Source organism: Struthio camelus, chromosome 29, assembly GCF_040807025.1.
Source record: "Struthio camelus isolate bStrCam1 chromosome 29, bStrCam1.hap1, whole genome shotgun sequence".
NCBI lineage: Eukaryota > Metazoa > Chordata > Aves > Struthioniformes > Struthionidae > Struthio > Struthio camelus.
The window spans coordinates 5,560,224-5,587,901 of record NC_090970.1 but is presented as its reverse complement, the minus strand read 5'-3'; the positions used below and the strand labels follow the sequence as shown (position 1 = coordinate 5,587,901).

Genomic DNA, 27,678 nt, shown 5'->3' with positions numbered 1-27,678 from the left:
GCCTAGCTAAGAGGCAGGAAGAGGGGCTTCCAGAGTGTGACGTTTCCCCCTCTAGCAGGTGACCTTCCTCTGATGAGATATATTGTAATGCTGGAATCAGTCTTCCTTCAGTGCTCAGAGAGGGACCATTGGTGATTATTTTGGTTTTCTGCAGTGAACATTTCCCGGGAGGAGGGAGCCCGAGGGACAGAGAACTTCTGCCTTTAATTGGGCCACTGTTGCTGAAGGGGTCCATGCTCCTGAGACGGAAGGAGGTCCTGGCAATGTGACAGCAGGGCCCATGTGTCCAGCTGTGTGCAGGAGCAGCTCCTCTGCCAAGAGCAGCAGGGCTCCGGGCACTGCCTGCTGCTGCTGAGAGGAGCTGAGAGAAGTGGAAGGCAGTGTGGAGTGGGAGGAGAGCAGACAGTTCACTGTGGAAGACATCTTCCCAGCCCTTTGCACGGTAAGCCCCTAGCTGTAGGACAACACTACTGCGGTTTCTGGAGGGGTTTTCTGAACCAAGCTCACCCCATGACAAGTTTTTTAAAGATCGTTCTCCCAGCTTCTCCAGTGCGCAGGGGAGGAGGAGATGCTTTAGAGCAGAGATTCCCTGGCTCACCGTCACAGGGACCCGGCATGCTGCTACCTTCTCCCAGGGACGGCTGCTGGGCTGTGAGGATGGGACGTGCACACACGTCTGCATGGTGGTTCAGAGCAGTGTCCCTGCCCTGCAGAGGAAGGTGAAAAAAGAGGGCTACTTGAAAGGCAAGGAGCTTTCCTTCCAGGGCTTTCCGTTTCCTAATTTGGGCAAGGAGAAAAGAGGAAAGAGTTTTCTGGTTTGGAAGGACCTGGGACTCACAAACCTTCACCCTCAGAGATCAGGAGGTCTGTGACAAAGCTCAGCTTCACCTCAGCCTCAACCTACAACAGAACCAGCATCACCTTTATGGGCTTTCTCAGGGTTTATGTGACCTGCTCCTTAGGACCTGCAAGCACAGAGATGCCCCTGCCAATGTCTCAGTCTCAAAAGGTTTCCGTAGGGCAGCACTGAGCACACAGCAGATAGGATGGGGTCTGTGATCACTGAGAGGGAAAAGATGTAGGGACAGAGAAAGCTCCCAGCAGGGATAGCTCCAGGCTGCTGAGATGGGGAGGGAATGAGAGGGAACTGCTAGCAGAATCATCATGGGAGGATGGATTTTGGGCAAGTCATGGTCAGTCTTTCTGATGTAGATATCTTCCTCTGAGCAAGCTCCCCGTGTCTCCTCTCCGCCCAGCAGAGCCTCTGCCCTGACAGACATGGGGTCCAGGGCACAAGTTGCCTCCTCTGCAGCCAGACCTCCGGCAGAGGAGAGGGGCATCTCTCCTGCCACCAGTTCATTTTGTGCTGCCTGACAAAGGGGCTGGGAGCGCCTGCCTTGCAGTGTCACCGTCTTCAAGGTGGCATGCCCAGCTAGGTAAGGTGAAGGTTTTTGTGAGTGCCCGTCTGTCTCTCTGCTTGCCTCCCTCGGCAGCAGGATCATGGTGCTGCCCCTTGTTTCCCCTCCTCTCCATGCTGCTCCTCTTCTTGCTCTCAGGCTCTCTGGGGTTTGAGGGGTTTCAGGTGCAGTTCAGACACCAAGTTGCTGCAAGTTGTGCAACAGAGGGGTGTGCATGGCAGGGAGGTTTCCCTAGCCTCCTCCCGACCTGTGGAGCTCCAGGAAATGCAGTCCGTGGGACTGGGAAATGAGCTGTCTCTCCCTGAAGAAGCTGTCTCCCTGAAGCTGTCTCTCCGTCTTCAGTCCTAACAGTCCTTTGTTTCCCTGTGGTGTCCTGTCAGGCTGTGAGCTGCCCTCTAGAAAGGCACAGCTCTCTCTCAGCTTCTCTGTGATAGCTGACAGACCTATCAAGAAGGTTCAGGGAGGCAGAGATTATGGAGAAGGTGTTGGGAATCTGTAGATGGGCAGCTGCAAAGAGCCCTGAGTGTCGTTGTCTAGAAGGGGAGTGTGGAGAGCTGCCTGAGGTGCCTGGAGAAAGGGTGAGGAGTTTGGAGATCTGCCCTTTGAAAGTGCACTCCTCTGCTCTCAGCAGGGGCTGGTTTCTTTTAAGGGTAACATCATCCTGCAGCTGAAGGAGGTGCGAGCACAGGCCAGGCTGGGAACACGGCTAATAAACGAGCTGCCCTCACTCTGCCCCAAGTGACAGTGGATGCTTTCATCTTAGGACTCACAGCAGAAATGCTGAGGATTTCTACCTTGAAAGAACACTCCCCAGAGGGGACAGGGGCATCTCAGAGAAAATAAAAAATATTTTTAAAAATCCCTGAAAGTAATTTCTGCAAAACTCAGACGATGGATTTCATTTGACAGAAATTGTTCACCCTCATTCCCATGTACCCCCTACTGTACATGGGGGGAAATGTGGTGTTTTTAGTGAGAAATTGAACACTTTATTTGTTTAATTGTTTATTTTAAAAAAGTCTTTACTCACTAATCACTATCTTTTTCTCCTTGCACAGTTCCCCATACTCAGGGGGAGCAAAATGTCCAACAGCAGCTCCCTCAGCGAGTTCCTTCTCCTGGAATTTGCAGACACACGAGAGCTGCAGCTCTTGCACTTCTTGCTCTTCCTGGGCATCTATCTGGCTGCCCTCCTGGCCAACGGCCTCATCATCACAGCCGTAGCCTGCGACCACCGCCTCCACACCCCCATGTACTTCTTCCTCCTCCACCTTGCCCTCCTCGACCTCGGCTCCATCTCCACCACTGTCCCCAAATCCATGGCCAATTCCCTGAGGGACACCACGGCCATTTCCTACTCGGGATGTGCTGCCCAGGTCTTTTTCTTTCTCTTCTTATTTTCAGCCGAGTATTCTCTCCTCACAGTCATGGCCTACGACCGCTACGTTGCCATCTGCAGACCCCTGCACTACGGGACCCTCCTGGGCACCAGAGCTTGTGTCAGGATGGCAGCAGCTGCCTGGGCCAGTGGTTTTCTCAATGCTCTCCTGCACACTGCCAACACATTTTCCATTCCTCTCTGCCAAGGCAATGTCCTGGACCAGTTCTTCTGTGAAGTTTCCCAGATCCTGAAGCTCTCCTGCTCACACTCTTACTTCAGGGAAGTTGGGCTTATTGTGGTTAGTGTCTGTTTAGTCTTTGGGTGTTTCATTTTCATTGTGCTGTCCTACGTGCAGATCTTCAGAGCCGTGCTGAGGATGCCCTCTGAGCAGGGAAGGCACAAAGCCTTCTCCATGTGCCTCCCTCATCTGGTTGTGGTCTCCCTCTTTGTCAGCACTTCATTTTTTGCCTACCTGAAGCCCCCCTCCATGTTCTCCCCAGCTCTGGATGTGGTGCTGGCTGTTGTGTACTCGGTGGTGCCTCCAGCAGTGAACCCCCTCCTCTACAGCATGAGGAACAAGGAGCTCAAGGAGGCCCTGAGGAAAGTGATGCCATGGACATTTTTCAGCAGTACTAAAATTGCCATTTCTCTCCACAAATGACTCCCACTGTGTCCCATAACGGGACTGAGCTTTGTTTGTTCACTTTAGTTTTCTGATTACTGTTATTACTGTTCTTGGCATAATTTCTTATCATATTGCTACGTAAATGCTTAGATTCCCTCCACCTTTCCTGAGACTGCTCTGTCTCCCCTGGTGCCCATATCATATTGTGTCTAACACTGGGTCAGAGCTGACGCCCTCCCAGTTATCTCTGGAATAAAGTAGGTTCTTCCTGCTGCAGTCCCTGAAGGCTGGGCTCTTCCTCCAAAGCTGGTGTCAAGAAGAGGCCCAAGGAATTGCGTCCCAGAAGGGCCTGCTGGGCTGGCTTCTCCATGGGTTCAGGAGCAAAAAGCTCATACTCATGTAATGACCTCTTACAGACCAAGGGCTACATTTAGGACTCGGCCACCCATCGGTGCCCAGTGACAGCAGGGGGGGGTGAATGGTCACTGATTGACATGCCCAGAGCTGTCACACATGTTCAGGCACAGTGTCAGATGCCTGTCCTTCTGGAGGGGAAGCTGGGGCTGCCAGGAGAGCCCAGGGGGGTGTCCTGGGGCAGCGTGTGCCTGGGGTGGGCAGTGAGTGGAGCCTCACAAAGGGAGAGATGGTCCAAGGTGGAGTCACCTCAAGGGAAAGCACTAAACCCAGGTCTCCACAGGCAAAGGAGGACTCTGCAATCCCAGGAGAGGCAGTAAGGATCCAGCTGGCATGGGGAAGGCAGACTAGAGAGTGATTCATGTCGCTTTCTGTGAAATAGCAGGGGCAGGATCTAGAGGTGCAGCTGGGCACAGCAAGTACCCCTGGAAATGCTCCCTAGTCCCTCCAAGCACTTGGCACATCAGCAGACCCCTGGAGGGAGTAGAGGCCGTGATCCCCATTTGGTTGGGTCTGCTTCCCATCCTCACCAGTACCACCAAGGCAGAGGTGCAGAGTCCCTCCACGGCCCTGTGGCTCCACAGTGTGCTTGCTGTGCAGAGCAGCACTGTCAGCTCAGGACCCTGTGGGGAGAACAGGGGTGTGGGAATGGCAACGAGATCAGCGGAAGGATAGGGAGATAACAGGAGGAGGAAGTGGGACTGGGCTTGGAAGTTTCTTGGAGTGAAAAATGTTGAGATTTAATTTAAAAAAAAAAAAAACCACGTTCAGAGCGTGAGTACACTAAAGCAAGCTCATGGTGCAGAGCCAGAAGTCTTGCTGTCTTGGCCCTGCACACGGCTTGGGAAGTGGCTGAAGAAGGGTTAATGCTCCCCACCCTCCCCGCTCACAGTGCCATGGTCCCTCCTGAAGGGTGGCACCAAAAGGAAGGCTGGGACCCTGTGTCAGAGCTTGCCTTGAAGGAAGCAGGACCCAGGAGCTGTGTCAGGTTGCTGCTGTCCCTCAGGCCCTGTCCCCAGCACATGTCCTCGCAACAATCTCCCCCAGCCTGCATGGTGGCCCTTACCCCAAAAGTCACCTCCAGACAGGGCTCCACGCCCAGCTGGAGGACTGGGCATTCAGATATGACCCTTGGGAGGACGAATCCTGTGCAGGACTGAAAGGGAGCATGCAGGACTGAAAGGGAGCATGCAGGGGAGGTCCTGGGGCCAAGTACCGCAGCTCCTGGTGCCCTCTCTCCTGTGTCACCATCCTCTCTCAGGAGCACCTCCAGGTGCTTCATTCCTTGCCTGGGTGTGGAGAGGAGCTGCTGAAGATCTCCTCTTCTCACCCCTGCTGCCCCCAGCTCTGCCCTGGTGTCAGCCCACAGGCTCTGCCTTGCATAATGTTGTCTCCATATGCTCTCATCTAAGACCACGTAGGGACACATAGTGCATAGCTCTGCTTGGAGCTGGCCACCATGACTTGCCTGCACAGTCCCAGGAGAATCTAGCAAGACTGTGCTTGGAGACAAGGCTGTGATTGTCCTCAAAGTTGGTGGGATGGTCTGGCTCGGGGCTCAGGGCTCGGGAGGAGGAAAGGACAAGAGATAACAAGGACAAGCAGCAGCAAAGGAAATTTCAAATGAGTTTAAGGGAAAAAAATAATAGTAGTAGCCATGAGAGTGGAGCAGTTCTGGGGCAGGGGCCAGGAGATCTTCAAAAACTCTCCTGGAGAAAGCACTTACCAACCTGATCTAACTGTAAAGTTCGCCCAGTTCAGAGCAGATTGTGGTCCTGGAGGTCCAAAGTGGTCCCTCCCAATCTAAATGCTCTAGGAGGAAGGAGCTGGAAGGTGGAGTGAGGGGCAGGGGACACTGTTGTGGGGTTGAGATCTTGCTGGCCTTTGTAATACCTGGTCGACCGTGTCCTCGGAGTTACACAGTGAGTGAGTTCATCCTCAGAAGGAGTCTCTGCACCATGAGCAACAGGAGTCCAACCAGGGCAGGGAGACCGCAGAAAAGTTCTCAGGAAGACGCCAGGCATTCAGCCCTCTGAGTCCCATCTCCAGGGCTCATGGGTTACAGGGCATCAGCAGGGCTGCACCAGCTGCAGGGAGGGCATCGCTGCCCGAGGCAGGAGCAGATCCCCCTCTGCCCTCCCCTCTCTCTTCACCCCCCACAACAGAGATCGTGTTTCCCGTGCTGGCCCTCCCTGCTGGGCTGTGTGACCACCCAGAGGGGACACAGACTTCACGCTAAGGAAATGCAGGAGAGCCCAGGCTCATCTAGGGGAGTGGGGTCCCTCCACACCTGCTGGGTGGCCAGGGTGCAGGCTGCAGACCCCACTCTGTTCCCTGCAGACCTCCTGCCTGGGGCTGGAGGGTGCCCAGCAGCAAGGCAGGCACACCTGGGGGTCTAGTGCCATTGGGGTGGTGGCCTTTGGAGCAGCCTCTCTCTGAAAGGGACTCAGGAGCTTCTCCACCTCCGTGTTAGTGGCAAAGGTAGTGTCCCAGCTTCTCTCTCGAGAGCAGAGGATTTAATTCTCTGGAGAACAGGAAAAAGGAAACCCTTTTGTCCACAGGACTTCTACCACCCTGTCAAGCTTCTACCGTCTTCTCCTGCTGTATCACCCCAGAAACCCTTTGACAGGGACATTTTTTTGGTTTCTGACCCTGTTTCTGACCCTGCTTTGAGCAGCAGCAGGTTGCACTACAGGCTTCCTGTGGTCCCTTCAGCTTGAAGTATCCTAAAAGCCTGTGCTCTCAGGCCTCATTTCAAGCACCGAGCAAATGTTTCTGGGACATGTGTCATTTGTACTTTATGTGACCATCTTGAAGAAGGCAGGTGAAAACCTACTTCTCTCCAGTGACTGTAAGGGCAGCCTGGGAGGCACTGCCTCAGGCATATCTACATTACCCCTGAACTTCTTTGCATCCACCTTTAAGTCTATGGCCTGGATCCCCTCAGAGGTGAGGGGAGAACAGCAGGCTTTTCTGCAGTGCGATGTCTCTACCTCTGCAATTTGCACCTCGAAGTAGATGGTGCCATCCTCCCCTTCCTCAGGAACTCAGCCTGGGTGGGGACGGGAATGTGGAGGTTGTCTGTCACTGCAGTGACCTTGAGATGATGGAGAGGTAAGAGCAATAACAGAATCACCGCCATATACTCCAAAAGTAGCTGTGCAGAGAAGGGCCTGGGAGTCCTGGTGGGTGCTTGTGCTTAGACACCTGAGCTCTTCCTGAAAAACACTGTTTGCAAACTTTTTTTTTTTTTTAAAAAGAGACTACACTTTCATCAGCTGAAATGATTGGTAAACTTTAACAAAATGTCAGTGCTTTCTCAGGATTACATAATGGAAATGTTGAGGAAGGATATGAATCTCAGGAGAAGTAATTTTGACCTACCCCAAACTTCCATGACCACTGCCCTTATGCTGTGGATTTAATCTCAGAATCCTTTCACATATTTCCATGTGTCCTGATTACATTCATCATTTCTGAGGTCAACTTTGCATCAGACGAGCTGGGCTTATGCACTTCCCATAGTTTCCCAGTTTTCCTCCTCGCCTTACTCTTTATCATTCAGGCACTTCTCAACTCCCTAGTCACTGCTCTGAGCTTCAGGGAGTCTGAAGCTTGCCTCCTCTTTCAGCACTCTCATTGTCTCTTCAACCAACTCCTTCACTGTGTTTCTAACTAGCCTTCCCTATCTGTCTGTCAAGAACATGTCAAGGAAGGTTATTCCTTGCAGACTCTGGACCTCCCTGGAGGCAACTTGGCCTTGACATACACTTGAGGATTGGATGTTATTTCTTAGGACACTGCATCATGTTTATTCATGTTGGATCAGAATTCAGACACATCCTTCTGTGTCTGTTTGCAGCTAGGTCTCTCAGGAAAGCAGGTGGGAATTGGTGCCCAGGAGCTGTAGCATTCAGCTACAGGCTTGAGTGGGAAAAGGCTGGATGTTAAGCCGAGTGAGGGAAGTCCCCAGGGGCTGAGGAGAGAAATGTCAGGGCTGGGGAGGTGGGGAGGAAGGCTGTCCATACATGTCTCCTATCAGAAATACTGCTTTTCCTGCATGTCCAGGCTTCCTCAGGGGTCCCTGTGGGTCAGTGTGAATTGGAGAAGGTGGGTATCACTTCTTCTGAAACCTGAAGAATAAAGAAAGCTTGAAAAGCAGACATCTCTCAGGTGCTCCTTGAAATCCTTCTCTTTTCAATGCCCTCCTGAACACTTGCCAATTAGCAGCAGCAGAATTGAAGAACTGAAGAAAATGATGGAAAGAGACAGGAGTTGTTAAGGGTTTCTGCAGTTTAATGACCCCTCGGAGGTGTTTGGTGCTGAGCCCATGAACCATGGATGCTGAGAGGAAGCTGAAGAAACCTCTCCAGAAGTTGAAGGGAGAAGAAAATCCCAAGTTTCTTGGAGTGTTAACGAGTCCCACTGAGGGCCATTACTGACAAAGCCTCCCCAGGGGGCTGATGAGAGCACAAAGCTGGAGGCCCTGATTGCAGGTAGGCCAAGGCAACGTGCAGGTGGCTGTGATGCCAAGTCAACCTTGATGTGTTTTATCAAGCAGATCAGCCAAGCCCCACAGCCAGCCCCTGGGAAGAGTGGTGATTTCCCTCACATGTTTCTCAGGGCTCTTCCTGGGGGCATTGTGAGGGTGGGGGTGTGCAACGCTGAGTGCAGGACAATGATATGGCATCTCTTGGTCCTGTGGACAAGGTGACAGCAAGGCCCCAGTGAGATAAGGAAACTGCTTCTCGTAGTCCTTGGTGGCAGAGACATCAGCCATAGCCGAGAGGCCAGAGACCTTGGTTCTGTTGGAGGCTTTCAGCCATGGCACTGCTCTCAGCCAGCTTCACCACAGTCTGTCCAACACTATCCCATGCCTGTGCCTCTTTCCCTGCAGCCTGTAGACACCCAATGTTTCCTCTCCTTTCACCGACTGGTCATTGTGAAACCCGTTCCGAAGGGCCAAGAACACCACGTGTGTGATGGTCCCACTTCAGAGCAGAGACATGCTGGTGTAAAAAGCAGGTGGCAATGGGCTGGTGAAAGGAGGTTCCCCCTGAGAGAGCAAACCCTGCAGTGCCCAAGGCCAGGGAGAAACAGTGCTGAGCTGTGCAGGAATGGCAGGAGAGGGGTTTGCTTCCTGAGCTGATTCTGCACCACCTTGAGACCTGTGACAGAGGTGAACCAATCTCCAGGCAGGACAAAGTGTCACTGAGGAAGTCCCTAGGCCTGGGCAGCCTTTGATCCAGACATCCCGAGGACATCATTAGCCCAGTCCCTGTTCATATCATGTGAGGGGGTGAGAAGAGGTTCAGGGGGAGAAGAGCTGGAAGGGTTGGGGAGTGCGGAGATATGAGTGGAGACTCTGGTGTGATATGCCTCCCAGTCCTGCAGCACCCCTGGCTGTAGCTGGGAAGGACCTTGCCTCCATGCCATGGTGTTGGTGTTCAGTTGCTGGCACACAGGCCCCAAACCCCTTTGAGGGACCCTGTGGGGTCTGCCCCAAACCCACTCCACCAGCCCATGGCTTCCCTGGAGGTCCTGTATGGTATGTGCCAGTTCCTGCTGGGCATCCCAGGCACCTGGCACAGTACTAGAGGCCTTTTTTATTGCCTGAAAATGAGAGCCCTGAATTAACCAGAGCATCTGCAAAGCCGGGATGTGCCTGTGTCTTAGCTTTGTGGTGACTTGAGCTGCAGTATATACAGCTGGTGCAGCCTGGAGAGTGAGCTGGCTGTCCTTCTGGTGAACTCCTCCTTTTGGTCGGCTGAACAGCTCTATGGGCTCCACAGAAACACATGGCTAAGGAAGGTTCAGACACTGAAAATATTTGGTGTAGTTTCAGATGGCCAATGGAACCCACCCCACCACCCCTCTGACCCACAGCTGAGGCTCAGGCAGGATGTGGGTGTCTCAGAATTGCTCCATCACAGCTGGCAGACACACACACACACACACACACACACACAGAGGACTTGGACCAAGCCTGGAAGCTCAGCCATCACCAGGGCTTTGGGTGTGAGCCACTGACTCCCCTCTCCACCCCTATTGCTCATGGTGGCAGCTCAGACAAGGGCTTGCATGCAGGCACCTGTTTTGGGCAAGCTGAGCTGAGGCCAGAGGAATCCCACCTGCTAGGGGGTTGTGGGCTGCCTGGGAGGGAGCCGAATCCCCCTGCTGCCCAAGGCCTGCCAAGCTGAGATGAACCACCTGCATTTGCTCCTCTGAATCCCTGCCCTGTGCAGGGGAAATGACCCCCTCCCTCTCCCTGTCCCTGTCCCTCTCCCTGCCCAGGTCTCCTGCCTGGTCCTGGGACAGGAATAGGGCTTGAGAGAGGGGAACATGTCCCCCTCTCTCCACCTCTGTCCCCTGATGGGATCAAGCACACTGCTGAAATCAATCTTCCTCCACAGTCCAGAGAGGGACTGGAGGTGATGAGCACACTTGCAAGAGCATTTCCCAGAGGGGACCGTGCTGCCGCTCAGGAGCTGTTAGCCTTGGAGCCCCAGGACAATCGCGAGGGAGCCCGAGGGACAGAGAAAGTCACGCCTGCAGCTGTGTCTCTGCTCCTGAGTGGGGCCAGGCTCCTGGGAGAGAGGGAGCTGGTGGCACCGTGGCAGCCGTGCCCATGTGCCCAGCTGTGTGCAGGAGCAGCTCCTCTGCCAAGAGCAGCAGGGCTCCGGGCACTGCCTGCTGCTGCTGAGAGGAGCTGCGAGAAGGCAGAGAGAAGTGGAAGGCAGTGTGGATTGGGAGGAGAGAGGAGAGCTCCTTGTGGGAGACATCTTCCCAGCCGTTTGCATGGTGAGTGTCTGGCTGCAGGGCAATAGGGTTGTGAGGATTGCTCTCCCGGCTCCTCCAGGGCAGAAGAGGGAGAGAGGCTTCAGAGCAGGGATGTCCTGCCCCACTGTCCCCGGGACAGGGCGTGCTGCTTCCTTGTGCCGGGGCTGGTGCAGGGGTGTGAAGCTGGGGTATACTCCCAGGTGCAGTGTCCCTGCCACCGCGGGGTGTTGTGTGCCCGGGGCAGTGACTCTGCTGCCTGCGCGGGTCAGCACTCATCCTGCCTGGGCAGCAGCCTACGGTGTTGTAGGGAGAAGGTCTGGGTGGGAGGAGGGACCCCCCAGCAGGGCAGGTTCATTGTCGTGCTGAGAGGGTGCTGCGTGGGTCAGGGCTGCCCACAGCTCTTGCTCCCTCACAGGATATTTGGAGAGTGGAGTTTTCCAGAGGACTTGTCTCTGCCTGGTGGGAATGGAAATGCAGCAGTCAGGTTTAATCCGGGGACTGAGCCTCTTCACACTGAAGGGTGACAACACCTGCAAGGAAGCTCAGCAGGTGCCTTCACCACCCCTCAGCCTACAGGCACCACCATCACCTTGCCAGTCTCATGGGAGATCTTCTGGTCTGCTGTTTAGCTCCTGCACACAGGGAGATGCTGATGTTGCTGGGCAGCTTCCTGCTGCTTGGCGGTTTCTGTAGGGCAGAGCTGGGATCACATTGGGGGAATGGGGTCTGTGTGGGGACAGAGGAAGAGCTCCCAGCAAGGACATCTCCAAGCAGCAGAGAGATGGTCCGAGAGGGAGAGGAAACTGCTACCAGAAACCTCATGAGAGGTTGGAGTGCAGGAAATGGTCTGCCAGCCCTGGCAGTGCAGATGCTTTCCCCTCCGCAAGCCCCCTGCATCTGTCCTCTGCCACCCAGCAGAGCCCTCTGCCCTCAAGGTCGAGGGATCTAGCACCCGAAATTTCTTTTTCGGCAGCCAGAGCCCGAGAAGAGGAGAGGAGCAGCTCTCCTGCTGAATGCCCATTTCGTAAACCATGACTAAGGGGTGAGGACAACGGCCCTGTGATGTCTCCATCTGGGAGGTGGTGTGCACAGCTGGGTTAGGGCAAGACCTTGCTCAATGTCCCTCTCTCTCTCTCTTTGCCACCTTAGGCAGAAGCATCAAGGTGTTGCTCCTGTTTCTCCCCCGTCCGAGCTGCTCTTGTTCTTTCCTGGGGGCTTTCTGGGGATGACATTTGCAACTGCAGAGTCTGACATAGACGCAGTTGTTCCTGCTGCAGAGTTGTCATCAATGGAGTGAGAGGACGAGGACCCCTTCATGCGCTTGGGGCTCAAAGCAGCACAGTCTATTGTGGGTGAGGAATGAGTTGACTGTCCTTTAAGAACACCCCACCTTTAAGACCCTTGACCCTCCCTGGGCTTTGCTGCTGGGCTGTGCACTGCTCTCCAGAAGGGCACAGCTCTTCTGCAGGACATCTGTGATAGCTGAATGTCCCATGCAGAAGCCCCAGAGGTGCTAAGGAACTGGAACTGCTGCTGGCGGTGGCTTTATGTGGGCAGCTGAAATAAGCCCTGTGTGTCTTTGGCTACAAGCTGAGTGTTGAGAGCTCCCTCTGTGTCAGAGCCACATCACCGAGTCCTTCTTCTGATCATCAGAGCCATGCGCTATGTCACACCCTCTCCATCACTCTCACAACATCTGAGCTGAGAAAGGGAGGAGAGTTTGGAGATGTGCACTTTGGAAGTGGACACCACTGTCAGCACAGGCCACTTTCCTTTCAGGGTAAGTTGTGACTGAGACTGTCCCCTAGCTGAGAGAGGTGCATGGCCAAGGCATCAGGGACTGGGACTGCTGGGGAGACCAGTGTGCTGGCTCTGTCGTAGGGCACAGGGAGAACTTTTGCCTCTCATGACGAACTCGTCTTCACACTGAGAGCAGTGCAGAGGGTGCATATTCCTACCCTGCAGAGCAGACAAACAAGCCCCCCTCCCCTGCCCCCCCCCCCAAATTTAAATTGTTACTTGCTGGTCAAAATACCTCCAAATTGGATGTGAACATGTTCAACAGCCCTTGTACATTAGAGCAGGACTGATGCCTCTGGAGCCGTCGGGCAGAGGTCCCTGCTCCTCCTGGCACACTCAGCCAGCACAAGGTGGAGCTCTGGACAGGGAGTGGAACAAAGGTGCTGCTGAGAAGGAGAAAAGCAATGTGTGCATGTGTGTGTGTGTGTGTGTGTGTGTGTGTGTGTGTGTTGGCGTATCTCTATGAAAGGGAAAGAACTTTGTCCAGAGAGGGTCTCTCCTGACTTGCCACTGTATTTTCCTCTTTGGAAGGTCCTCCCGACCCAGAGGAAGCAAAATGTCCAACAGCAGCTCCCTCAACCAGTTCCTCCTCCTGGCGTTTGCAGACACACGGCAGCTGCAGCTCTTGCACTTCTCACTCTTCCTGGGCACCTACCTGGCTGCCCTCCTGGCCAACGGCCTCATCATCACAGCCGTAGCCTGCGACCACTGCCTCCACACCCCCATGTACTTCTTCCTCCTCCACCTCGCCCTCCTCGACCTGGCCTCCATCTCCACCACTGTCCCCAAATCCATGGCCAACTCCCTGAGGGACACCAGGGCCATTTCCTACGCAGGATGTGCTGCCCAGGTCTTTTGCTTTGTCTTCTTATTTTCAGCTGAGTGTTCTCTTCTCAGTCATGGCCTACGACCGCTACGTTGCCATCTGCAGACCCCTGCACTACGGGACCCTCCTGGGCACCAGAGCTTGTGTCAGGATGGCAGCAGCTGCCTGGGCCACTGGTTTTCTCCATGCTCTCCTGCACACTGCCAACACATTTTCCATTCCTCTCTGCCAAGGCAATGTCCTGGACCAGTTCTTCTGTGAGATTCCCCAACTCCTCCAGCTTTCCTGCTCAAAATCCTACCTCAGGGAAGTTGGGGTTATTGTGGTTAGTGTCTGTTTAGTCTTTGGGTGTTTCATTTTCATTGTGCTGTCCTACGTGCAGATCTTCAGAGCCGTGCTGAGGCTGCCCTCTGAGCAGGGAAGGCACAAAGCCTTCTCCATGTGCCTCCCGCACCTGGCTGTGGTCTCCCTCTTTGTCAGCACCTCATTTTTTGCCTACCTGAAGCCCCCCTCCATCTCCTCCCCAGCTCTGGATCTGGTGGTGGCTGTTCTGTACTTGGTGGTGCTTCCAGCAGTGAACCCGCTCATCTACAGCATGAGGAACAAGGAGCTCCAGGAGGTACTGAGGAAACTCTTTCAATGGGTACAGTGTCAGCACCAGTAACTGTCCCATCTGCATTCTACTCCTCATTCCCAGGGCATCTGGCATCAAGGCTACATGTCGTTCTTTTTTTTTTTCCCCCTTACTTTCTCTGATCCATGCTTGCAAAAAGAAAAAAAATGTTGGTTCATGTCAATTCTCCTCAGAAGTCTCTCATGTGAATATAACCCAGAGACCATGATGAAGCAGGAAGCCAGGCTTCTCCCTTCATCCCCCAGAGATGGGGGAACCTCAGAGCCCGCTAGTCTGAGCTCCCTCGGATGCCCCCAGTGCAATGAGGGGAGTTTCCCTTTTTAAGGTCTCTTTTGTGATGCCAAGGGAGCTCAGGGGCACAGAGTCAGGCTCAGACAAGTACAGGTGGGGTGAGACCTTGGGTCCCATGTGCATTAAGAGAGCTCAGCTCCCCAGCTGCAGTCTTCTTCCAGGTGTGATCTTCTACCTCTCCCCTACAAGGGTGGCAGCTGGCTGTCACCGTGGGCAGGTCCCTTCCCTCTACAGAGCTCCAACACTCACAGTGGAGCAGGAATGGAGGCGAGGAGGATCTGTACGAAACCTGTGACAACAGACCCTCTGCTCCGCAGGATCATCTCCCCTCTACCACAGCACACATTTTCTCACTGCTGCCTTTGAGTGGAGGCTGCAGACTTCCTGCCGACATGTCCACCAACAGCAGCAGGAATTGCTCTTGTCAGGGTTGCTCTCCTCATTTCCACCCTCTCCTGCTCTGCTCTCATGTGCACGTATGGCCTCAGTGCTCTTGTAACATGGTGTTTCCATGGGGTGGGCAGTGAGTGGAGCCTCACAAAATGAGGGATGGTCCATGGTGGAGTAGCCAGAAGGCAAAGGGCTAGATCTGGTATGCTTTGGAAACAAGGGCTCTGCAGTGCCCAGAGAGGCAGTGGGGACCCAGGAGGTGCAGGGAAGGGAGACGGGAGAGTGATTCCTGCACCCTCAGTGAAACACCACAGGCTGGACACCACAGTGCACACCCAAACACATCTCCTGCCTTGGGCAACACCCTGGGCGTCACTCTGAGCACCATCGATGAGCACAGACAGATGGCAGCAGTGTCAGTGGTGATGATCCCTGTCCAATGGGGTCTGCTTCCCACCATGACCTGCTCTGCCAGGGCCAAGTCAGGAGTCACCTGATGGCCCCACAGCCCCACAGCCTGCTCACTCTGCAGAGCAGCACCGCCAGCCTGGGGCCCTGTGGGGTGCACAGGGGAGAGGATACAAGAACAGCCAGGCCAGCAGGGACATACTGGCCTGAGGAAAGGCTCTCTGGGGAGCAGGGACATCCCAGGAGAAAAGCAGGGCAGCAGGCAGAGAGAGAAAATGAGAACGAGAAACAGGTTTCTCTGGGCACCAGCTCGGGGCAGGTGGCTCTGTCCCTGGGGCAGCAGGAGGTGCCGGAGGGGCTGCAGGGCCAGGGCTGTCGTGGTGTGCTGGGCAGCGGGGTGGGCATGGAGGGGGTGCAGGCAGCCAGGGAGGGGGATCTCCTGGGCACAAGATCAGGGGAGACAGAGTGACCAGCCTCATTGCAGGACCTCGTCCCCCTTGCCGGGGAGCTGCTGCCCTTGGGCCGTGTCAGAGTTATGCTGTTGTGGCGGCCCATGCCAGTAGTGCACATGCACCACGAAAAGGGCATGTTGGATAGCCGTATATGCCACTTAGAGATTCTTTAGCTGACCTGGGGGTTGCCTTCTTGAGGTGTGAGGGGGTTTACAAGAGCCAGCGCACACAACACTTAACAGTAAACAAACTTTATTCCTCCTCTCATAACAGCAACTATATATATTTATATGTCTATATATATGCACACACAATATTTATATACCAGTAGTGAAATGAAAATTGGCAGTAATAACATTATTTCAAATCAAAGTGTACAGCAACAAGAAAGACACAAAACCTTTAGAAAGGGGAACAAGGTCGTGGAAGGGGATTGATGCCCAAGCTACTAGACGGCTGCGGCTAGAACAGAACCGACAATGAACACGGCTGGGGGGCAATAGCCCCAGAGGGAAGAAGTGGCACCTGTGTGCCTGCGTGCAGGGCCTGCTGCAATTATCCCTCTGGACGGGGTATTCTCTGATCCCGGGGACGGAGCAGCAGCTCCCTAGCGGGACTGGGACACACGGCTCTTGCTGGAAGAAGCGGCACTCAGTTAGAGACCTCCCAGAAGACCCTCCGGACGGAGTGACACCTAATCGTAGGAGTCAGAGAGGGAAAGGTCAGGCTTCCGCTCCACGTAGTGTGGTGCTCCTACCCAACAGGAGGGGACAGGGGTGCAGGGCTTGTGGAGGGTCCCTCAGTGCCCTCACACGGCGTCCCAGTCGAGGGGGTGTTGGTGACGAAGTCCCGTGAAGCATCGCTTCCGCCGCTCCGACGGTGGCCAGCCGCTGCAGCTGCTCGGCGTCTTCAGCTGGGGAAATGTGCCTGTAGGAGGCGGGTGAGCGACTCGAGAGCTCTGACAAGAGCTGCCGCAGCCTCTTCTTCCCCGGGTGCATCGACCTTCGGCGAGTGTCCACCTGCCTTCGCGAGTTCAAGCTCTAGGTCTCCAGCACACACACATGTACTTCTATCTGGGGGTTTTTATAACTAGACTAATCCAGTATGTAGTCACCCAGGAGGGACTAACCTGTCCAATCAAAACATGCACTTTCAATCCGGCCATTTGCATACCCGCTGCCTTGCCAGCCTCCCAGAAGGTTCCTTTGGTCGACAGCCCAGACCACCTGATCTGGGATGCCCTATCAACTTAAAAGGAAAGTTGCCGGAACCTGTTGGCATGGTATCAGTCCCGCTCCAGGTTATAGATAGGGCACGGTGATTGGTAGTTCATCTTCTAGTATGTTCCTATGGTGGGGAGGGGAGATAATTCACCATAAAGGCATCCCATCCCTCCATCCCATCCTCTGCATCACTCATCAAGGCAAACAGCATTGGCTCCAGTATTGACCTCTGAAGAACATCACTGGTAGCCATTAGTCCGTTGGACTTTGCACCACTGTTCTCCGTCTTTGGAGCCAGGTGGCCTCCTGGTAATTTCCTGCAAAATCCAGTGCATACGGCTCCATCCCACATCTGCCCACTTTGGCGACAAAGGTGCTAGGGAAGATCATGTCAAAGGCCTTCCTCCATTCAGGCTATACAGCATGCGGGGCACTCCCCATGCCCACAAAGCCAGTCATTCCATCCCAGGAGGCAATCTGGGTGGGTCAGGCACAAGCTGCCCTCCATGACTTCATGCTGGCTGATCCCAATCCCTTCATGGGGCTGGAAATCACTCCCACAAAGATTTGCTTCCCAGGGGCTGAGGACACAGAGCAGTCTGTCCTTTCCCAGAGGCTCTTTCTTGTCCTTCTGGGAGATGGATGTAATGTTTGGGGGGAAGGTGGGGAGGGCTGGGACTGGAGAGCAGCTGTGGGGCTGTGCCAGCTCCATACCGCACCGCTGGTCCCTGCGGTTTGGGGAGAGGGGAGATGGGGCAGCAAAGGGGTTGGTGGCATGGTCAGCAGAGGAAGGGCAGGGAACAGTGGGGGCTGCAGCAAGGGGTCATGGAAGGTTTTGGCAGGACGGAGCTGGCCACACAGCAACACGTACCATGAAACCTGGGGTGGGTGACCAGGGCAGGGTGGGTGCGTGTCTGCTGCCCCACCAGCCTCCCAGCTGGAACTGGCCCCAGGAGGCAGGCCACAGGGACACTCTGGGTCCCTCCTTCTGGTGTCCAGGAGATCCCCTACCCCCAGCCTGCCTGCAGCCCCCCGGGCCAGCCCCTCTCTCCACGACACCCCAAGACCCCCTGCCCTGGGGCTCCTCTGGCCACTCCTGCTGCCCCAGGGGACACAGCACCCTGCCCTTCCTGGACACACAGAGAAACACGTTCCTCTTCCTCCTTTATTCCTCCTTGCCAGTGCACAATTGCTCCTTTCCTCTTCTCCAGGGACCTCCCTGCTCCCCGTAGAGCCTTTCCCCACGTCCGTGTGTCCAGGCTGGCCTGCCCGGCCCTTCCGGCCCTTCCTGGACCCTTCCCTGGGCTCCCCGCAGGGCCCCGGGCTGGCGGTGCTGCTGTGCAGAGCGAGTGGGCTGTGGACCTCACGGAGCCATGGGGTGACTCCACACTGGCTGGGGTGGTCACGGTGGGAAGCAGACCCAGCCGGACAGGCATCATTGCACCTGACAACCCCCACCAAGGGGTCTGTGGCCATGGACGATGCTCTGAGCAATCACAGGGCATTTCCAATGGCTCAGGAACCCTGAGCAGGTGTGTCCCTAGATGGGTCCCATGTTTTTTCATTGAAGGTGACATGAAGGACTCTCTGGGAGGACTCTCCCTTCCTGTGCCTGCGAGATCCTCACTGATTGTGGTGGGATTTCAGAGCTCTCACTTGCCTGCACATTCATTGGGTTTGCCCTTTACCTTTTGGTGCCTCCACTTGACTTTGTGAAGCTCCATTCACTGCCCACCCTGAGGCACACGATGCCCTAGGAGATGCCCTTTGCTCTCCCAGGGACTCCATGCTGCCTTTGAGAAGGTCAGACATCCATCTCCAGCCCTGTCAGATAAGAGACACCCCTTGACTGTTTACCACTACTTCCAGGAGCATTGGACATCCACAAGTGAGAGCTGAATCCAGCCCTCTTTCCCTAACGCATCACACCTTGAGCTCATTGCCTGGAGCCCATGGAGAGCCCAAGAAAAGCAACAGGGTCTTTCAGGGTGGAAGTCCTCAAGCACATAATTGAGTCCAGCTTTGGAAGCAGAGCCCAACTTTCAAGCAGTGAACTGAAGAAATCCTCTTTTATTAGACCTAAGTCAGCTCTGGCACAGTGATAGACATGTCCACAGCAGCTGTCTCAATCAGAAAGACAGGGCTTGTGCTGCTGGAGAAGCGTGATGAATTCAAACCCTCTGTACAAACATGACTATCACAGAGAGAATGCGCAAAGCATAAGAGTTTTGTGAGATTAATTAGTAACTGCTTGTGAGGAGAGATGGGCAGCTTATTTCTGCTGAACTAAAACCAATTGAATCAATTTGCTCAGCGCATCTTTGAGCTCCTTGTTCCTCATGCTGTAGATGAGCGGGTTCACTGCTGGAGGCACCACCGAGTACAGAACAGCCACCACCAGATTCAGAGCTGGGGAGGAGATGGAGGGGGGCTTCAGGTAGGCCAACGTGCCAGTGCTGACAAGCAAGGAGACGACAGCCAGGTGCGGGAGGCACATGGAGAAGGCTTTGTGCCTTCCCTGCTCAGAGGGCATCCTCAGCACGGCTCTGAAGATCTGCACGTAGGACAGCACAATGAAAATGAAACACCCAAAGACTAAACAGACACTAACCACAATAAGCCCAACTTCCCTGAAGTAAGAGTGTGAGCAGGAGAGCTTCAGGATCTGGGAAACTTCACAGAAGAATTGGTCCAGGACATTGCCTTGGCAGAGAGGGATGGAAAATGTGTTGGCAGTGTGCAGGAGAGCATGGAGAAAACCAGTGGCCCAGGCAGCTGCTGCCATCCTGACACAAGCTCTGGTGCCCAGGAGGGTCCCGTAGTGCAGGGGTCTGCAGATGGCAACGTAGCGGTCGTAGGCCATGACTGTGAGGAGAGAATACTCAGCTGAACATAAGAAAAAGAGGAAAAAGACCTGGGCAGCACATCCCGAGTAGGAAATGGCCCTGGTGTCCCTCAGGGAGTTGGCCATGGATTTGGGGACAGTGGTGGAGATGGAGGCCAGGTCGAGGAGGGCGAGGTGGAGGAGGAAGAAGTACATGGGGGTGTGGAGGCGGTGGTGGCAGGCTACGGCTGTGATGATGAGGCCGTTGGCCAGGAGGGCAGCCAGGTAGGTGCCCAGGAAGAGTGAGAAGTGCAAGAGCTGCAGCTGCCGTGTGTCTGCAAACGCCGTGAGGAGGAACTGGTTGGGAGAGCTGCCGTTGAACATTTGCTCCCTCTGGGCTGTGGGAACTGTTTAAAGGGGAAAAGACAGTGGTAAGTCATGCAGTCTTTTCTGACCCCAACCCCTTCCACTTGTAATAGAAATCCCCACCTTTTCTCTGTACTTTACATTCATTCAGCGCTCTTTCCGGAGCTCTACTTCATGCTGACTGAACATGCCATGCAGAGCAGGGGCCTCAGCCAAGCCTCCAAAGAGTCCGTTCTGCTCTGCTGGGGGGTGTAAATGATGGTGTCAGTTAGCCCCATGCATTTGGTGGGTTACCTGAAAATTGTCGCTGGGAGAGGCAGAAAGGGAACTTGGTCCAGTGACTCGACCGTTTCTAGACGTCTCCATCCCAATGAGATCCTGAGACCCCATCCTCACGCCAATTTACTATGTGTGTTCTTTCTCCAGGCACTGTGGTGGGAGGGGGAGGTGACTAGCTCTGAGGTGCACATGCTACAGCAGGTTACGTCCACCCCTTATGTGGAAGGGCAGGTCAATGTTTAGATACCTGTTTTCTCTGGAAAATAACCTTCGGCAGAGGAGTCTGATTATTTATTTAGCTTTTAGGTGCCTCCCTCTCACTGTGGCGGCATTCTTTGACAGAGCAGAAATCTTTGGTATTTCAGTTGCTCTCAGCATGAGCACTCAGGCATCCCAAGGGGAAAAGAGGGCTTGCTGTGACTTTGTACAGAGTCACGGGATCTGGTCTGCCAAGGAGTCCTGCCCCTCACTGCCCTGCACTCGCACCTCTCTCCGCTGAAGGACACTCACCCTCACAAGCACCTCTCAGAGAGAAACTGGACGGAGCGGAGAGTGGAGGACTTCAGGCTGTAAGGGAAGATTTCCAAAGTCTTCTCTCTCAGCCTACATATGGAGATGGTGATGAAGAGCGGGACAAGGGCAGCTCATTTCCCAGCCCCACAGGGTGAATTTTCTGCAGCCTCACAGCTCCGAAGGGAGCTGGGGACAACTCACTCCCATTCAGACCCCTCTGTTGCCGAACTTGCAGTGTCAGTGTCTGAACCGCAGCTGAAACCCCCCAACCCCAAAGAGCCTGAGAGAGGAGCAGGAGCAGCATGGAGAGGAGGGGAAACAAGGGGCAGCACCATGATCCTGCTGCTGAGGGAAGCAAGGAGAGAGACAGACGGGCACTCACAAAAGCCTTCACCTTGCCCACCTGACCATGCTGCCCTGCAGAGAGCGACATTGCAGGGCAGGTGCTCTCAGCCCCTTTGTCAGGGAGCACAAAAGGGGCCCGTGGCAGGAGAGATGCCCCTCTCCTCTGCCGGAGGTCTGGCTGCAGAGGAGGCAGCTCATGCCCTGGACTCCACGGCTGTCAGGGCAGAGGCTCTGCTGGGTGGGAGAGGAGACACAGGCAGCATGCTCAAAGGAAGGTGTTTGTATTGGAGAGACTGACCATGACTTGCAAAAATCCATCCCCCCATGATGATTCTGCTAGCAGATCCCTCTCATTCCCTGCTCATCTCGGCTGCCTGCAGCTGCCCCTGCTGGGAGCTTTCCCAGTCCCAACACCTTTTCCCTCTCAGTGGTCATAGTCCACATCCCACCCTCTGAGGGCTCAGTGGTGCCCTGAAGAAACCTTCCGGGATGGGGATGTGGGCAGGGGCACCTCTGTGCTTGCAGGTCCTAAAGAGCAGGTCACATAAATCCTCAGGAAGCCATAAAGAAGATGCTGGTGCTGCTGTAGGTAGAGATGGGGTTGAAAAGGGTTTGCTGAGCTTTCTCACAGACCTCCTGATCTCGGAGGGTGAAGGTTTGTGAGTCCCAGTTCCTTGCCAAACCAGAAAGCCCTTTCCTCTTTTCTCCCTGCCTAGATTAGAAAATGGAAAGCTCTGGGAGGAAAGTTCTTTCCCTTTCAAATAAATAGCCCTTTTTTTCACCTTCCTCTGCAGGGCAGGGACACTGCTCTGAATCACAACCCGAGACAGACGTGTGTGCATGTCCCACTCTTACAGCCCTGCATCCATCCCTGGGAGAAGGTAGCAGAACGCCGGGTCCCTGTGACGGTGTGCCAGGGAATCTCTGCTCTAAAGCATCTCCTCCTCCCCTCCACAAAGGAGAAGCCGGGAGAAAGATCTTTAGAAAACTTGTCATGGGGTGAGCTGGGTTCAGAAGACCCCTCCAAAAACCTCAGTAGTGTTGTCCTATAGCCAGGGACTTACCGTGTTCAGGGCTGGGAAGATGTCTCCCACAAGGAGCTCTCCTCTCTCCTCCCAATACACACTGCCTTCTACTTCTCTCTGCCTTCTCGCAGCTCCTCTCAGCAGCAGCAGGCAGTGCCCGGAGCCCTGCTGCTCTTGGCAGAGGAGCTGCTCCTGCACACAGCTGGACACATGGGCACTGCTGCCACGGTGCCATTGACCTCCTTCTGTCCTGGGAGCCTGGACCCCTTCAGCAACAGTGGCCCAATTAAAGGCAGAAGTTCTCTGTCCCTCGGGCTCCCTCCTCCCGGGAAATGTTCACTGCAGAAAACCAAAATAATCACCAATGGTCCCTCTCTGAGCACTGAAGGAAGACTGATTCCAGCATTACAATATATCTCATCAGAGGAAGGTCACCTGCTAGAGGGGGAAACGTCACACTCTGGAAGCCCCTCTTCCTGCCTCTTAGCTAGGCAGGACTCCTAGAGAGGGGGCAAGAAGGGAGTTCATTCTCCCATGGTTCAGGTTTTCATTCAGATGAGTCCATCTGGGCATCTCATGCCAGTTTAGAAGCCCCGGGGTGGCAGTGGGATTCCCATCCATCCCGTGAAATCCACAAACACACAGCACATGGGGTTTTACCCTTGCCCAACCTGAAGTGTGCCCAACAGAGATGTCCGCATGGGAGCTCCTTGTCTAAGCTCCTGTTGTAATCCCTGGAGATGGAGAGTGGGAGTCAGTTGCTCACACACAAACACCTGGGGACATTGGAAGAGAGAGAGGTGGTCCAAAGCATGTGCCAGTGTCTGCTTGCTCTGATGGAGCCACTCTGAGACCCGCATTCATCAGGTGGGGGCCGGGTGGGGAGTTTCCTTGGCCATCTCTAATGACCCCAGGTGCCCAATACTGCTAGACACCCACTCACGAGGAAGCTGAGACATATCCAGATCCCAGTGTTACCAACAGCTCATGTCATTCAGTGCAGACACTTGATTTCATGACCTAGAAATAGGCTGGAAGGACCATGTCGGATGCCTGGGGTGTGCAGCACAACTGCATGCTTCTAGCACATACACCATGGCACCTACAGGGAAACCATGGCCCTTTTCAGTGCTTGCTGGACAAGTGCCCCAGGGCATCTCACGTTTCCTACCTGTGTCCACACAACTGAATCCCACCACGGCCCTTAGGCCAATTCCATCCTGCCTGCAGTCAAGCGTGCTGCGTAAATGGGAGGCACATCACCTCGAGGTCTCCACTCTAGTGACTGCACTCTCCAACCCTTCTGGCTCTCCTGTCCCTGAACCTCTTCTCATCCTTCCACACGATATGAACAGGCACTGGGCTAGTGATGTCCTCAGGGTGGCTGGATCACAGGCTGCCCGGGCCCAGGGACTTCTACAGTAGCATCTTGTGCTTCCTAGAGATCGATTCACCTCTGTCACAGGCCCCAAGGTGCTCCAGAGGCAGCTCAGGCTGCTAATCCCTCTCCTGCCATTCCTGCACAGCTCAGCTCTCTTTCTCCCTGGCCTTGGGCACTGCAGGGTTTCCTCTGTCAGTGGGAACCTCCTTCCACCATCATATTGGCCACCTCCTATCCATGCCAGCATGTCACCCCTTGCAGTCAAAGCCTTTGCCTACAGAAGGTCCTTGGAAACATGTTTCCCTGTGACAAATCTTCTGTCCGTGCCACAGCTGAGGTGCTGAACTCCAAATATATGCAGACATATGAAGCCTGGGGTGCAGATAGGAGCAAACGGAGATGCCCAAGCTGTCACAGCACTGCCACATGCTTGGAATAACTGAGATGGGGTGGGGTCACTTGCATGACTGGAGTCCTTCAATGGCAGAGTACAAGGTCTTCAGGAAACTCCACCAGGGAAGATGAGGAGGAGGAGGCCCTGTGTGGGAAGGGCACATTGCACAGCATCGTGTCCAGGTGGGTTTTGAATCTCTCCAGGCAAGGAGACTCCACAACCTCTCTGGGCAACCTCTGCCAGGGCTCTGTCACTCTCACAGGCAAGAAGGTTTCCCTCAGATTCAGGTGGAACTTCCCCTCATGACACAACTTGTCCACAACAGCACACCTGCTGCAGGAGAGCTGACTGTCAGCCCAGGCCTCACCAAGAGGCCCCAAGCACCCCCTGCACCCTCACCCCTGTAGAGCTGCGTCTACTGGCAGAGGGTCTCTCTGCGTCCAAGTTTCTGACACAACTGATGCAACAACTCCAATAGCTACTGGGGAACGTCCTCTCCACTATTACATGACCATATTTGAGCAAGCACACACTGCTAGGATTGGTACTAGGGTACCAGGTACTAGGTACAGTACAGCCTCCCGGGAAAGCCAGGGTGCTGTGGGGGGATCCAGGGTGCCAGGGACTGTAGCCAGGGGAGAAGCACTGCCCTGAGGTGACGCTGAAAAGCCCAAGGACCAGCTGAGCTCCAGAGGTGGGAAATGGCTTTCCCCAGGCTCACCCTGGGCAACATTCGTGGGAAATGAGAACACTTCCCCAAATTTGCTCCCCAGCCTTGCCCATGGTTATGGAACATGGGAAGCACCAGGGTCCCACGTAAAGCCCTCTGCATGATGCGTGTTAAGGGCCTAGTTGCTCTTTTCTGGCATCTCATCTCTCTCCTAAGCACCGCAGACTGAGAAACCTTGCTGAGGCCTTTTCAAAACAAAGAGCCTGCTTTGGTGCCTGAAGGAGGAAGGCTGCGTCCTGTCCCATCCTGTCCTACATCCTCCTTTGACAAGAAGAGTGACCCACAGGAGAAACCAGGCTCACCAGGCTCGCCAAAGCATCGCAGCCCATGGCCACCCTTTGTGCTGTTTGACCTCACATGACTTTGATCCCATCTTAACAAGTGACAAGCCCCTAACATAGCCCCAAACCCCAGCTTCCCGCACAGGTCTGCCCTGTGCAGAGACCTGTTGGTGCAGGGGCACAGAAGTGACCTCTGCCGTGCCCCATCTTAGATTTTTCACAGCCTTTGTCACCATCTGGTCATGTTTCTGAAGGATTTATCAGCAAGTTTTGGAAACTAACTGGGGGAAGGGCAGGTGGTTGCTTTGCAGAACATGGAGGGAAGTCTCTCTGCTCTCTCCCTGGCTGTGCCATCACCATGTCCATGGCGGTGACCTACTGAGCCCTGAGATGACATGGGCTGAGGTCACAGTGGGATGTGCCACATCACAGAGAGGTCTCTCCCCGGTGCCATGGGGACTTCCCTGCTAGGCCAGAGCACGGCTCACACGCTCCCCACTGCTGCCCTTCAGAGCTACTCCCCAGCAAGGAGGGAGGACAGGAGGCAGAGGGGCTGCACTGGGGCTCCTCACCAACAGGCACAAGAGCAGGGACACATTGGAGAGGAATTGTGGGGGACGAGACAGGAAGAGAGTCCTTTTTCCCTGGAGGGAGAGGTGAGCCGACGGAAAGGGGCCAAACGAGATGGAGACTGCTGGACCAAGAACATTAGCCCAGACCACGGATACTTGTTTTCCAGCGCTCTGGCAACTCTCCACCAAGGGTAAGGGATTCAGGAACTTCTTCCTGAGGTGTCGCACAGAGACTGTGAAATGGAAAAACAGCGGTGGGTCCTGGGCAGTGGGGGTGTCTGGATAGGGCTGGGGGTGGCCACAAGAGCCCTTTCTGAGGGTCCCCTCTGGCTCAGGAAGCAATGGGGCAGGCAGGAGTGCTGGGTCCTGGGGCTGGGGCTGTCCTGAGCCCCGAGGCTCCTGTGGGGCTGGCTCCATCCCCTCATGACAGGGTGGGGAGGAAATCCAGGCCCAAGTTTCCCTGGGAGTGGGTCTCCCTTTGGAATCTGGCTCTGGAAGGAAAGGGGTCCTGTGTGCCCTGGAGGCTAGAGTGTCCACCACCTCCCATGGGGATCTCAAGAGCCTGCTGGAAATGCCCACAGAGGAAATGAAAACTTCACCTTAAATAACCCCAAGGCATCTCCTTGTTTGGGAGAACCTCTGTTCCTCCCCCCGCCCCCCCCCCCCCCCCCCCCGGAGCCTTTTATGTTTCGAGCTTGGCAGAGCATGTTTTGGGCTCAGACCTGGTGTCCTCAGATGGCCATACCCCCTTCCTCCTGCAAACTGGGCTCCAAGCTCTGCACCCAAAAGACAGCAGATTTGGGAGAGCAGCTTGGAGAGAGGTGGGGGGTGCCGTGGCCACCCCACCAGTCCTGGCTGATGCCAGGCAGATTTTCCCCAGAGTCATGGTGGACAGTGCTGGAGTGAGTGCAGCAGGGCCATCTCCCGCTGCTCCAGTCAGCTCCACACCTCCACTCCGCAGCACCGGCAGGCCCAGAGCTGCTCTCCCCCTTGCTGCCCCTGCCCCGGGGCTCCTCAGCCTTCCAGAGCGACCCACTGGGCCCAGCCGGGTCCCAGAGGGAGCAGGAGGAGCGATGGTGCCAGTGGGGCTGCATTCCTCCAGAAGTAGATGACGGGGCTGGTGGGGCTGGGAACATGGGACAGAGGAGCATAGGCCCGAGGGTAGCTGCCCTACAAGCCAGCTGTGCCAGATGGCCCTGAGCAGCTGATCCAGGACGGAGTGGTGGGGTTGGGGTGAGCAGGCTCAGCCTTGGAGAGGGCAGGGGAAGCTGCAGGGGGCAATAGCCACGAGGCCGGGGTCCCTAGTGTCTGCGAGAGCTGGGCCAGAAAATCACCACTGCCCAATCAGTTCTTTGTCGGTAGCTGAGAGGCCAGCAGGGGGCCCGTGGCTCGGCTGCTGATTCTGAGGTCCCTTGGGGCTGAGGAGCTGAGAGGCCAGCTGCAGGAACAAGGCTTGCGTGTTGTCTGTAAGGTCCCTTCTGCAAGGGTTACGTGATTGGCTAGCAGGAGGCGTGTGGCTGGGAAGGTGCTTGTGAGGTGGCTTGTAGCTGAGCAGTTGCTGGGGCAGCAGCAGGTGCACGGCTGGGACGCGTGCTTTGGAGGTGACGTTGGCCGGAGCAGCTGGGAGGTGAGCATTTGGCTGATGGCTGAGGAAGTTATTGTGAGGTCACTTGTGTGTCAGGGGCTTGTAGGGCAGTGGCAGGCAGACGGCTGGGAAGGTGGCCGTGAGGTCCTGTCTTTTGGAGTGGCTGATAGGGCAGCAGGAGGCAGGTGGCTGGGAAGGTGCTTGTGAGGTGACTGCAGAGAGAGCAGCCCCGGTTGCCCATGGCTGGGAAGTGACTCGGAGGTCCCGCCTGTCCCCGCAGCATGTAGGCCCGCAGCGTGGCTTAGATATTGGCGGTGGAATCTAGGGCTGACAGTGTGTGCGTGGTGTGGAAATTGTGCCCCATGAAAAGAGAGGGGCCTGGTGAGGTTTGTCTGCAAGATGGGAATGCTCTTTCTGCCCTTGGGTTGGTGGAGGTGGGAAGGGAGCAGGAGCAGAGGTGTGAGTGGATGTTCAGAGGAAGTGCTTGTTGCTGCCTCTTGGAGGACTAGAAGGAAACAGAAGGGCTGGAGAGTGGGCCTGGGTGTGTTTTGGGGGCATTTTGGGGGTGGTGTCCTGGCTGCTGGCCTGTGTGGTGGTGTGGCCTGTGTGTGCCTGCTGCAGAGGGGCGTGCTGGCTGTCCACGCTGTGTGAGGGGAGGGGTGGGGGTGAGGTGTGTGCCAGTGGGGGGGTGGCGTGTGGTGGGGAGAGGCGGTGGCCCCAGGGTGTTGGTTGTGGGTGCGG

The 27,678-nt window shown here is 55.3% G+C and overlaps 3 protein-coding genes across 3 annotated transcripts; 2 read left to right on the top strand and 1 right to left on the bottom strand.

Annotated features, from left to right (window-relative positions):
• The first annotated feature begins 2,500 nt into the window (after positions 1-2,500).
• On the top strand, positions 2,501-3,460 carry LOC138062804 (olfactory receptor 14J1-like). Its single transcript, XM_068921813.1, has one exon. The coding sequence runs from the start codon at positions 2,501-2,503 to the stop codon at positions 3,458-3,460; it is 960 nt and encodes a 319-aa protein (XP_068777914.1).
• A 9,857-nt stretch (positions 3,461-13,317) lies between these two features.
• Positions 13,318-13,908, top strand: LOC138062789 (olfactory receptor 14A16-like; the record flags this gene model as incomplete). Its single annotated transcript, XM_068921791.1, has 1 exon — positions 13,318-13,908. A coding segment is annotated over one exon (591 nt), but the record flags the coding sequence as incomplete, so codon positions are not given.
• Positions 13,909-18,914: 5,006 nt separating this feature from the next.
• LOC138062798 (olfactory receptor 14J1-like) lies at positions 18,915-19,901 on the bottom strand. Its single transcript, XM_068921807.1, has one exon. It carries the CDS (start codon positions 19,848-19,850, stop codon positions 18,915-18,917), a length of 936 nt encoding a protein of 311 aa, XP_068777908.1. The 5' UTR covers positions 19,851-19,901.
• Between the last annotated feature and the right edge of the window lie 7,777 nt (positions 19,902-27,678).

Bases quoted from the DNA above. Each gene is read 5' to 3' on its own strand.
- LOC138062804 (XM_068921813.1), top strand. From the start codon at position 2,501: ATGTCCAACAGCAGCTCCCTCAGCGAGTTCCTTCTCCTGGAATTTGCA.
- LOC138062798 (XM_068921807.1), bottom strand. From the start codon at position 19,850: ATGTTCAACGGCAGCTCTCCCAACCAGTTCCTCCTCACGGCGTTTGCA.